The sequence below is a fragment of the Podarcis pityusensis genome, assembly GCF_964106645.2.
Source record: "Podarcis pityusensis genome assembly, chromosome: Z".
In the NCBI taxonomy this organism is placed as follows: Eukaryota; Metazoa; Chordata; class Lepidosauria; order Squamata; family Lacertidae; genus Podarcis; species Podarcis pityusensis.
The window spans coordinates 7219098-7231213 of NC_138044.1; the positions used below are offsets into that span (position 1 = coordinate 7219098).

Consider the following 12116-nt stretch of genomic DNA (forward strand, 5'->3'; position numbering starts at 1 on the left):
ATCAAACCAGAGCAATTGCTCAATAAATAAGCTTTGTGCAAGTAAATCAGAATCAATGCTACACTAAGCAGGCCCTCTAGGGGAGCCCCAAGTCAGCCCCTCACAGAAAGGCATTCCATAGACAGGGCACCACCACCGGGGAAAAACGCTTTTCTGGCAGAGAAAGGTCTGGAGAAGGTCCTTCAATGAAGATCTTAAGGCCTGAATGCGAATATATAACCACAGGTGCTCTTTCAATTAATCTAAAGGTAAAGGTACCCGTGACTGTTGGGTCTAGTCATGGATGACTCTGGGGTTGTGGCAATCATCTTGCTCTTTAGGCCGAGGGAGCCAGCATTTGTCCGCAGACAGCTTCCGGGTCATGTGGCCAGCATGACTAAGCCACTTCTGGTGAACCAGAGCAGTGCACGGAAACGCCGTTTACCTTCCCGCCGGAGCGGTACCTATTTATCTACTTGTACTTTGATGTGCTTTTGAACTGCTAGGTGGGCAGGAGCTGGGACCGAGCAATGGATTTGAACCGACCTTTAGACCACAGGGCCACCCGTGTCCCCATTCAATTAACCTAGTCCACAGCAATTTATGATTTTTAAGGTTAAAACCAGTGCTTTGATTGGCCTTGGAGTGGAAAGTAGTGCAAGTGACAAAGCACTGTACTAACTGGTGTCTATCAGTAGCCTGCCTGCTCTATTTTGAAACAGCTGAAGATTCCAGTCTCTTTTTTCACACAAAAGACCTTGCCGTAAACCTCAGTCTTCAGTACCTCTGAGTACCGTTTGAGGGATGACATAGTAGGGGCAGACGTGTTAGCTTGCAGTAAATATTCAGTGCAACCAGCTGTCGGGCTCATTGTACAGGTCTGTGGAGATAGAAAACTGTGGCTGCTTATAATTGGAGGTGAGTTTTGAACTATTAAAAGTACCACCTTTTGTTATCAGTAAACGAACATTTTATTATATGACTGCATTAAGCTAAATAAGGAAATGTGCATGTATTTAATTAATTGCATGTTTGAGTCCTACCAACCCTAGATTTGCAAGGCAATTTCAGACAGATGTTTGGGAATACATTCAGTAACAGAGGGTGTGCAAATGCCGCCTGGGGCGGGCGTGTAGGATGCTCCCTTGGGGGAGGCAGGGCACAGAGTGAGCCTGCTGTGACTCCTCTTGCAAATTACACCCAGGGCGCACCTGGGAGCAGAACTGCAGCTATGTTAGAGGTAGCTGTGCTGCTTACTTGCGCACCACAGCACAAGGGAATGGTGGCAGCATTGCCCTGCCACGACCAGGCACAGGGGAGCAGTTTGACAGCTTCCTAGCTCACTGCAGCCTCTCTCCATCCCTGGGTCAGGCTTGTCCTAAGGGTGGAGCTGCTCGGCCTCTCTCTGGAGCTGCCACAGCTGGGCACAAGCCAAGCTCCACTGACATAGCCTGTTGTGGGGCACCTGGTTGCACTCCTTCAAAAAAATATGCCTGGGGCCACGGCCCCCACGCTATGCCACTGAGTACATTGTCATCTTTGCAGGGAGCAAAAGGTTCATAAGCTAGCAGTTCAGCTGAGAGATCCCTTTCCCCAGAGGTGTGGTCTAAAGCCGAAAGGAAGACTGGTCTCTGATTCTGCTCAAGGCCACACCCAGACGCGGACAGTCAGAGGGAGAGACACTGAAAAGTCTCAGAGTCTCTGCAGCTGGAGGGCCTATCAATCAAAGTACAAAATAATAATGATGATGATGATGATGATGATGATGAACTGGAAACCGTGACCTGTGTTGGAGGTTGTATGCTGTGGAATGGTACAGTCAGGGTCAGGCAGATTTCAAGCAAGCTGGCCTATGTCCCCTGCCTAAACCTAGCACATCACATGCAGTTAGGGTTGCCACCCATACCTTAAAAAATGGGATTGGCCCCATTTTGGGAGTACAGAGTCTCCTGTCCCATTTACCCCCCAATTTGTCCTGTTTTTGAAGTTATAAAAATAAAATTGGCATTTGTGCTCTCACCCTAACTTGCTTGTCTCACGCAACTAGAAGTTGCTAAGTGCTTAGGAAGTTGGGCCCACCCTTCCCTCCAAAGCCAGCTGATTGATGCTCAAGACTAGCCAATAGTGGAGCAGCAGCCTTTTTAAAGAGGAGAGTGCGGGCGTCAGAAGCAGCTTGAGTAAGGAGTCTTTTGTTTTGTTTGCAAGATGAAGCACGTAAGCAAGCATTTGGGGATGGGGGCTTTCTTTGTTTTGGTCCACCACCTTTTTGTTATTAGTATTGTGTCCCAGAAGCAGCAGCTCTGGTGCATATGAATACGAGTGATCACTGATCAGGTGTCCTTTATTAATTCTGTTTTTGAAAGATGCTTTCCTTCCCTTCTCACACACAGAACTAAATGCATCTCTTATGATGGCTCATGCCACCTAGAATTTTTTTTTGGTTTTTTTTAAAAGATATTGTCATGGGCTCAGGGGCTGAGCCACAGGGGAAGGAGGAGATGGAGAGCGAAGGGGAACAATCTGAGGGGAGCTCAGGAGGGTATGCCAGTGATCAGAGAGATTCCATGAGTCTCCAGCGAATCAGAGGATTCCCAGAAGGGGGCCCCCAGAGGCAGGGCAAGGGGGGCCAGTGGGGAGTCTCCAAGCAGCAGCTGGAAATCAGGGGTAGCTTCCCCACCAGAGCGTAGCGGGGGGGAAGAATCCCAAGGATTAAAACAAGAGCCTCCTGCAGGAGGAGAGAGTGAGGCTGGACTGACCACGCCTCCGTCAGAGAGTGGGGGGGCGGAGGGAAGAGCAGGTCCGGCCAGCCTCCCTGAAGGAGAAAGCAGTGAGGGGAGCAGTGTAGCCGTTAGGAGGAAAGTAGGCGGCTGGGCGCGCGCGCCAAGTTCAAATGTGGAGGCGCGCGGGCCAGCAGAAAACCCGGATTGGGAGCCAGGTCCTAAAGCCCGCCGGAAGGGTGGGGAGGAGTCAGAAGAATCCGCCTCCGAAGAAAGTAGGAAGGAGGTAACCCCAGAGGACAGGAGGACCCGGAGGAGAAAGGAGCAGAAGGAGGAGAGGAAGAGGTGGAGCAAAGCTCGGGTCTTGAACTGGTGTAGGGGAGGGGAGGAGTCAGACGGAGCTTCGCCGGTCTAAGGACTCAGACGTAGCGCTGCGCGCCACGGATGTCAAACCAACAATGAACCACAATAAAGACTTTTGTTTATAAAGAGCAACTGGCGTTGGTCCTCTGTGAGCTAGGACCTGAGGCAGCGCTGACAGATATTTATTGAGATTTTCAAAATGTTACAAAAAAGAGAAAAAATAAAATAAAAGCAGAAGAAAGTACAAAGGATAAAAATAATTGCCAAAATAGAAAAAGAAAGGGGGGAAAAAACAAACCAACCCCTTCCCACCATATACAAAAAAATTCCAAATGAGAAAAAATGACAGAAAAAAAGAAAAAAAGAAGAATGCAAAAATCAGAAAACTTTAAAAACATTTAAAAACAAATTCATTATTTTCAAATCCTTAACTGTCATTACCTTCTTTCCTAGACCTCCTTCTCCTCCCTTTCTTTGTATCCTAGTTATTAATTATCCCAGTAAATCCTTGACCTTATCTTTCTATAATAAAATAAACCTTAAAACTTAAAACTTAAATCTTATCCTTACCAACTTCTCATGATCATAATATTCTTTCATAATTCTTTGAACATCTTTGCTAAAGCCAAGTAATTTCATTCCAACATTTTTCTATCATTCATCAATTTTATAAAATAGTTCTAATGGTTGAAAAAAGAGGTATAAACAGATCCAATCTTCATCCAGCGTCCCTTCCTCCTGGTTCCGGGTTTTGTCAGTCCATATTCCCGTCAATCTAGCCCATTAACCTGGCAACCTTATGTCCGAGGCCCTCAAGTCTCTTCCATGACCCTTTCGCGGCTCTTCTTCATATTTGTAACTGTATTTTCCCTTGTCTCCTGCTCGTGGTAACTCCAGCTTAACAATGTTTTTAACCCTTCTCAACAGATCAGCCCCTTTTCCATGTTCAACAATGAATTCCATGTAGTATTTAAAAGCATGTTTCAAAGGCCCTCCAAAATTGAGAGCCCACACAGTCCCAAACATCTCACAGCCCGTTGCCATATTTGAAAAGTCCAAACATCCCACCATAGGGGGGTCAATCCAGCCCCCCATTTCCAAACCAAGCCAAACTTTTCCTTTCCAGATATGGCTTTTTCCAAGTTCATTTGTCAAATCCAAAAAATCATATTCCTGTTGGGCCTGTTCTGTCAAAACACATTCCTGATTTAATGTCAAAAACTCCTGTTCTGTCAAGACACACTCCTGATTTAAATCCTGAGTGGGCTCCACATATTTTCCCACTGTCTGTTCAAAGTTTCCCACTGCCTGTTCAAAATTTCTAGTCGAAGTCGCCATCCAATTCACCTTCTCGTGTAATTGTTCCAGTAGATCGTTTGTTTTATAGAGAGCATACAACAAGGCTTCTGAATACATTGTCCTACAAGGTCAGATACTTGTTCCCACGGTTGTAATCTGTAACAGCTGTCGACTCCCTGGAGTTAGTTACAGTTTCACAGTTACAATTTCACAGACTCCCCCTAGGGGGAAGACTTCTATTTATTCTTGCAACAAAGTTTCCTTTTTTAAGATACTTTGTCCATATATAATCCTTTAAAATGCGAAAGGGAACAGTGGAATCACTAGGTTTCTCTTCTTTTAGCCATCTGTCAAAAACACTTGTCTTTGGTTAATGAACTTCACACATCAGTCCTGACAGCCCACTCCAGGATCAGGATGGAGGAAAGTTACTTCACTTTAAAGTCACTTAAAACAGTCCAGAAAGATCCCCCCCTTCTCCTGCTGTCGAAGGGGGGTTCCACAATTTTAAATGGTGAAATCCAATCTTTTAAAAGCGATTTCCTGAGCTCTAGTTTAAATTGCCTTTGCTTTATTCTGTTTACAAAAGAACGGAAGGATGACTTCCTGTTTAGACCTTCCCGTTCCGTACCAAATTCAAGTAAATTTTTAAAAGTCCGATTCTTTCCTACTCGCAAGTCCTTATTTAATGTCCAATTGTTCAAAGTCTAAGTACTCACGGGTGCTTATTTTAAAGTCCAAATTGTCCCAGGAAAAAGGCAGTGCTCTCCGGCAACAGCTATGCGGCTTCGCTCCACGGAAATAGCAGTTGACTCACAGCACCGCGCCACTTCCCCCTCTTCACTTCGGAGCCCGTTAGTGGGTTCCTTAGCGGGTTGGGGGGGCGCTAAAGGTGCCCGCCGAGTCCCATGGTCATAGGCTTCATCCGCCTGTGATTTTTAAGTGGGACCCCGCTTCGCCATAACGGAAAAGACCCGTTTTCCACGGAGCTAGTCCCTCCAGTTCAGAGGGAGTCCGCCATTGCCGGTGGCGCCACCCCGGAAGTCCCCGCCACCTAGAATTGTTAGATTTCATTGTGGGTTTTTAAAATAAATATTTAAAAAGGCAGGACTGGGTTGGCCCAAGACATTTTGCTACCTGAGTAAGAATAGTGGGATAGCAATCCTTCTTCCCAGAGGATTCTGGGAATTATATCTCTGGGAAAGGAACAGGGGGTCTCCAAGACTGTTAAAGTGGTATAAGAGTGCTTTGAATGGTGCTTTAGTTAAGATTCCTGCACTGCGAGAGGTTGAACTAGATTACCCCTAGGGCCCCTTCCAGCTGTACAGTTCTATGATTCCATGAATGCCTATAGATAACAGATGAGTTCTTTTTAGTAAAAGGTAAAGGGACCCCTGACCATTAGGTCCAGTCGTGGCCGACTCTGGGGTTGCGGCACTCGTCTCGCTTTATTGGCCGAGGGAGCCGGTGTACAGCTTCCGGATTATGTGGCCAGCATGAGTAAAGTGCTTCTGGCGGAGCAGAGCAGCACATGGAAACACCGTTTACCTTCCCGCCGGAGCGGTATCTATTTATCTACTTGCACTTTGACATGCTTTTGAACTGCTAGGTTGGCAGGAGTTGGGACGGAGCAACAGGAGCTTACCCCATCGCGGGGATTCGAACCGCCGACCTTCTGATCGGCAAGCCCTAGGCTCAGTGGTTTAACCCACAGCGCCACCCGCGTCCCATGAGTTCTTTTTAAAACGCCTCAAATAGATGACAAGAAAAGATGTAACCCTGGTGGTTGAATGGACATCTCTGATTATGATGCATACATGTGTGTGAATGAACTGGCCTTAGCAGCTATATATATGGAAAGGGATGTTGGAAGCAAAGCTCTCCTAGGAAGAGAAACAGAATTTGTTGCTATCTCCACCTCACTTGGACGTGGGTGGCGCTGTGGGTTAAACCACAGAGCCTAGGACTTGCCAATCAGAAGGTCGGCAGTTCGAATCCCCGCGACGGGGTGAGCTCCCGTTGCTCGGTCCCTGCTCCTGCCAACCTCATAAATAGGGGAGTGAATGGACCCACCATGGTGTGGCATTGCCAGACATATGAGATACTAAGCTGAGGAGTCCTTCTGACTTGTGAACTGATTTGGGGGGAAGCAGCGGGTGGCTCTGTGGGTTAAACCACAGAGCCTAGGAATCAGAAGGTTGGCAGTTCGAATCCCCACGACTGGGTGAGTTCCCGTTCCTTGGTCCCAGCTCCTGCCCACCTAGCAGTTCGAAAGCACGTCAAAGTGCAAGTAGATAAATAGATACCCCTCCAGCGGGAAGGTAAACGGCGTTTCTGTGCGCTGCTCTGGTTTGCCAGAAGCGGCTTAGTCATGCTGGCCACATGACCCAGAAGCTGTACGCCGGCTCCCTCGGCCAATAAAGCGAGATGAGCGCCACAACCCCAGAGTCGGCCACGACTGGACCTAATGGTCAGGGGTCCCTTTACCACCTCTCTTTGGTGGGGTTTTACCATTCTTCTTACAGGCAGAAATCCAGCAGGCGGGGAGGATGTGAGTTATTGAAATTAATGTGCATTGCCAACTCAGAAATCCAGAAATTTCATTGGGTCCACTCTGTGAGTGTGACCAACATTGGAAACAACAAAATGACTCCCCCCCCCCTTTTTAATAAGTTTTTATTGTTAAAATAGTTCATCAGTAATACACATATACAAGCATACATACAAACATACATTTCATACAATCCTTAAAAGTGTTCAAACATACTTACACTCAATCCCACAAATAATTCCTTTCCCCATCACCATCCACCACCCCTCACCCCACCTTTGTGGAAAACAACAAAATGACTTTGAAGTCATTTCTGCACCAAGTAATTTTTAGCCTCCCAATTCTTCCCCACCCCCTCAACTTGTCCCGTATTTTGCCTGACCTGTTCCTTCTTTTACCCAACCAAAGGTGTCAACCCTATACTGTGCACACTATATTAGCTGAAATCTAAAGCAACTCTGCAGGGAGTCTGGTAGGGAGGCTGAAACAAAAGACCACGGAGCCAAAAATTATCTGACATCAAGACAAAGGTCCCCTTTCTTTGCCGTTACATTTTCACGACCCCTTTTTTAAAATGCTGCATGATTGCAGAACACATATTTGTTATGCAATAAGAGTGAGGAATTAATGATCCAGGCAGTAAGAAACTTGCATACTAAGCACTGTATGAAGAAAATGACTTATTAATGCTTCTTTCCACTTGTGTTCAAGTTCCTAAAAAAAAAAAAAAAGAGCATTAAATGTGGGCCATCCCTTTAAGTTCTCCCTCCCCACCCCAGGAAAGAACAGTTCCTCCCAAGTAGGGAACAGCCAACCCTTGCTCGGTCCACCCCCCACTTCTTTTTGGAAAGGTTACAATTTGAAACCTTGCATCATGAATCACAAAGTTAGCGGCTTCTGGCAGATCATAAATCAGGCCTCTGGAGTCGCTAGGACAAATCCCAGGACATTTAATCTTTAATATTAGACATGTTTAAGACGGTGAATATTTTATGAAGGTGCTGTTGCAATTTAGCACATCATTAGCTCCTCTTATTTTCCCCTCCCCTCCTTTACAGGACTTTTTTTCCCCCTCAGTGAAAGAATAGAAAAGAAAGATGTCCAGCATATGAACCCATTTCACTTATCTTTGGCAACAAAAGATGCTTACCTAATCCCAGTGAGAGATTTTAAGGAACCTGATGATCATAAGAGCAAGTTTGTCAGACTATATTACAGTGGTACCTCTGGTTACAAATTTAATTAATTCCAGAGGTCCGTTCTTAACCTTAAACTGTTCTTAATCTGAGGTACCACTTTAGCTAATGGGGCCTCCAGCTGCCGCCACCGCATGTTTTCTGTTCTCCTCTGAGGTAAAGTTCTTGACCTGAGGCACTACTTCCGGGTTAATGGAGTCTGTAACCTGAAGTGTTTGTAACCTGAGGTACCACTGTACTTCCTTAGTGGAAGCAGCTTTCAATCTGTGCATCTTCCTTGTTTAGCTAGGCGAAGGGAGGCATTTGCATACTTTCCACCATTTCTCAAATAAAAACGGGTTCAAGACTGGGACAGCTCAGTTCTGATGCCAGTTGTGCCTGTCCCTGCCACCACTACCCATCGCCTGAAGGTTCTGTTCCACCTGCTGCGCTCAGTAGCATTTACTTACTCTGCAGTATTGATATAATCTACTCTGCCCTGTTTCCCACTGATTTAAAGCCCAATAAAGGTGTTTGCTCTTTTGGCTAAAGAAAGATACATTTGATAAGCATGGTTGCCTACGATCTGTTGGTGACAGTTGAAAATACATTCTGGAAATTGCAGTACATTGAAGTTTAGGCTAGGCATTGTCTAGCACTGCATTGTTTTTTGGGCTGATGACTATGCATGCACATTCATGTACACTAGAGATAGGATGCATGCCTTTGTCCATGTGCAAGCAAGTCCTGCTTGCGGGCTTTCATCAGGGCATTTGGTTGGCCAATGTGACAAGAGGATGCTGGGCTACTAGGAGGGGCCTCTGGTCTGATCCAGCAGCACTCTTCCTGTGTGCACTTGAGATACAATGCATTCATTTCCCAGGTCTGCCACCTAACTGTTAGGGGCTTAGGGTTTGGAACTGAAATCTGGACAGTTTCCTTTTATGGTTGGGGTAGGACTCCTTCTAAGGCTGGGGGTGGGGTTGTCATAATAGACCTAAGTGACCTCTCATAACTAGGAGGGCCTTTTACCAGCTTTACCATGCATAGTCTGGTAGGCTTGCGGTAGTCATACAGTGGTACCTCAGGTTACATACGCTTCAGGTTACAGACTCCGCTAACCCAGAAATAGTACCTCGGGTTAAGAACTTTGCTTCAGTATGAGAACAGAAATCGTGCAGCATTAAGAACGGACCTCCAGAACAAATTAAGTTCTTAACCCGAGGTACCACTGTATCTGGATTGGGATCACTTTGCCATTTGTATGCAGTGCACTTTATATGGGACTGCAGCAGCTGGATTGTTGATGGGGCAGATGGGGCAGGTGGCTAACAGACTTCTGCAGCTGTTTAAATTTATTAGCCAGTCATTTTAATTATTATATGTATTGCGGTTATTTGTTTTAATGGTACAGTATTTATTTTTTACCCCGCCCTTCTATTTTCTGATATTTGTTCATTTATTGAATTGAAATTTCTGCTGAAGGAGCCCAGAGTGGCAAACGTGTCCACAGTTATAAAGGAGAAAGAATTCTAAGACAGTTAAAGCGGTATATGACATTTTAAAATATGACAGTATAAAAATACTTTTATAAACAAATAAATATATCTGAGGAATGGCAACTCACACTAACAAAATATTGACAAGGTATCTTCCAAAAGATAAACCAGGGATAGTGATCAAATTGGAGCTGTCCCTGATAAATAGGAATAGCTGGAGCTACTGGAACATATGTGATGGGGAGTTATGCAAAGAGGCCCTCAATCTTCTTTACGCCAACTGTGCTTAAAACTTGCCCTAGCTTGGTGCTTTGTCAACAGAAAATGTCAGCTGAAGGGGAAAGGAGAAGAAAAATCAACACAGGCTTTTAACGGCTCCTGGATGAACAAATCCAATTAATCTTTTATTATATATTTTTGCCAGCGCTTGCTTGGGGATATGTATTTCTGTGAAACAAAGGATCAATCTAAGCCATCTAAGAATGGTGTGCCACATGGCAGCTGACTGCTTGCCCCAGGTGTGGGTCATCTGTTCCCACATCTTGCCAAATGGGAAGGGAAGCTTTAGTCCTTTCTCCTCCCCCCATGCAAGAAAGTTGCATATGAACTGATATTTAATATAAAAACTATATTTATTAGTATATGGAATATGCATTTGGTTTCTCTTCTTTTCTCCCCTTCTCATATTAAGGATGTGTTTCAGAATGTTAGAATGTGTATTGGGTTTCTCTTTAGGAGAAAGGACATGGCTCACTGGTAGAGCATCTGATTTGTATGCAAAAGCTCTCAGGCTCAGTCCTTGGCAACTCTAGGTAGGGCTGTGAAAGACTCCCTGCTTGAAACATTGAGGAGCTGCTGCCAGTCAATGGACCAAGTGATACCTTCCTGTGTTCTTTGTTCCATTCCATACTAACATTCACATATAACATATCATGAGGATGGTTCAATGCACTCTTTAGTTTCTTGTCTTTCATTTGTATAAACAGAGTCCAGAATATCTTCAGAATTGCATGAGCCCTTATATCCCACTTTGAACAATTTAAGAAGGTTGTTGACAAACTGGAATTTGTACAGAGGAGGGCAACCAAGATGATCAAGGGTCTGGAAACCAAGCCTTACGAGGAATTGTTGAGGTTGCTGGGTATGTTTAGGCTGGTAAAAAGGAGACTGAGAGGAGATATGATAGCCACATGGAAGGTGGCGTAAGCTTGTTTTCTTCTGCCCTGGAGGGTAAGACCTAAACCAATGACTTCAAGGAGATTCCGACTCAACATCAGAAAGAACTTTCTGACAGTAAGAGCTGTTCAACAGTGGAACAGACTTTCATGAGAGGTGGTGAACTATCCCATTGCTAGGAGTTTAGCATTCCAACATGTGTTCTCTCTTTCTAGGTGAGTGCAGCTGTCATGAGGGCTATGGACCTGACCCTGTGCATCAACACTTGTGTGTGCGCAATGACTGGGGACACAGTGAAGGGTGAGTGCAAAGTATTCCAAATGGGAAAGGCAATAAAAGCTGGCAAATGGTAGTGGTGGTGGTGACTGGCCTACCTGTTGCATCCAGACTGATCCCTGCTGGGCCACATGAATGTCCCAACCAGTCCAGCCTTCTGTTTTCCACCTTGGCCAAGTAGGTGCTTGCGGGTGCAAACGCCACCACCCCTTCCCCACCACCCTGATTTAGAGAAGCCATCCCGGTTTCTGATTTGATCCCAGAATGTCCAACTTTTCCTTAGGATATCCCTATTTTCATTGGAGAAACGTTGGATTTATCTGATCCCTGAGCTGTCTGAAGGCAATCCTGTATAGGGAAGGTTTTATTTTTATTTTTAATGTTTTATTATGTTTTTTATATGTTGGAAGCTGCTCAGAGTGGCTGTGTGGGATATAAATAGAAAAAATTATCATTATGGAATGGGATGTCCCTATTTTCATCCAAGAAATGTTGAGAGGGGATGCTCACCGACTGAGCTCTGCTCCCTCCTTGAGAGTTTTTGCCTACCTGGAATGTGTCCTTCCTTGCACTTTGATAACACCTCTTGCTTGTCTGGATATAGAGTATAGAGAGGGATGTATGAGTGTGTGCAGAAACCACCCCACTATACAAATGTAAAATTCTGCATTTATTGCTATGTCCATTTTTTGCTTCTGGACCAAGTCCCCAAGAAGCGTGGCCCATGGGTTGGAGAAGGTCCCCCATCCCTATTGTAGAGAAAGAACCAATGTTATGGCTTGTTATGAGGCAGCTTCTTGCATTCCTACACTTGATTTGTATGTCACATTGTGATGCTACACTCTAAAATGTAGCATATGAATAAAATAAATGCTACCTCTCTGCTAACAGATTCTCTCCTTTCTTTTTCTTTCCTGGTTTCATGAGATTCTTCTTTTTCCATATCTTTCAGGCCTTGGCCATATACAACACTGGAAAGGGGCTATGACTTGGTTACAGGAGAACAAGCACCTGAAAAAATACTTCGGTGAGTCATGCAACCTCTTCAAATGGACTTTTGGCAGATATGGGAGCTGCCAGC

General features: G+C 45.1%; 1 protein-coding gene across 4 annotated transcripts in view; it reads left to right on the forward strand.

Moving 5' to 3' along the window:
• Positions 1-12116, forward strand: part of ASTN2 (astrotactin 2) — a 704920-nt gene that overhangs the window by 372140 nt on the left and 320664 nt on the right. For all 4 annotated transcript variants that reach the window (XM_080990791.1, XM_080990792.1, XM_080990793.1 and 1 more), the window contains 2 exons: positions 10975-11059; positions 11988-12062. In XM_080990791.1, the coding sequence (XP_080846917.1) occupies positions 10975-11059; positions 11988-12062 (160 nt within the window). The remainder of the gene's footprint in view (positions 1-10974; positions 11060-11987; positions 12063-12116) is intronic.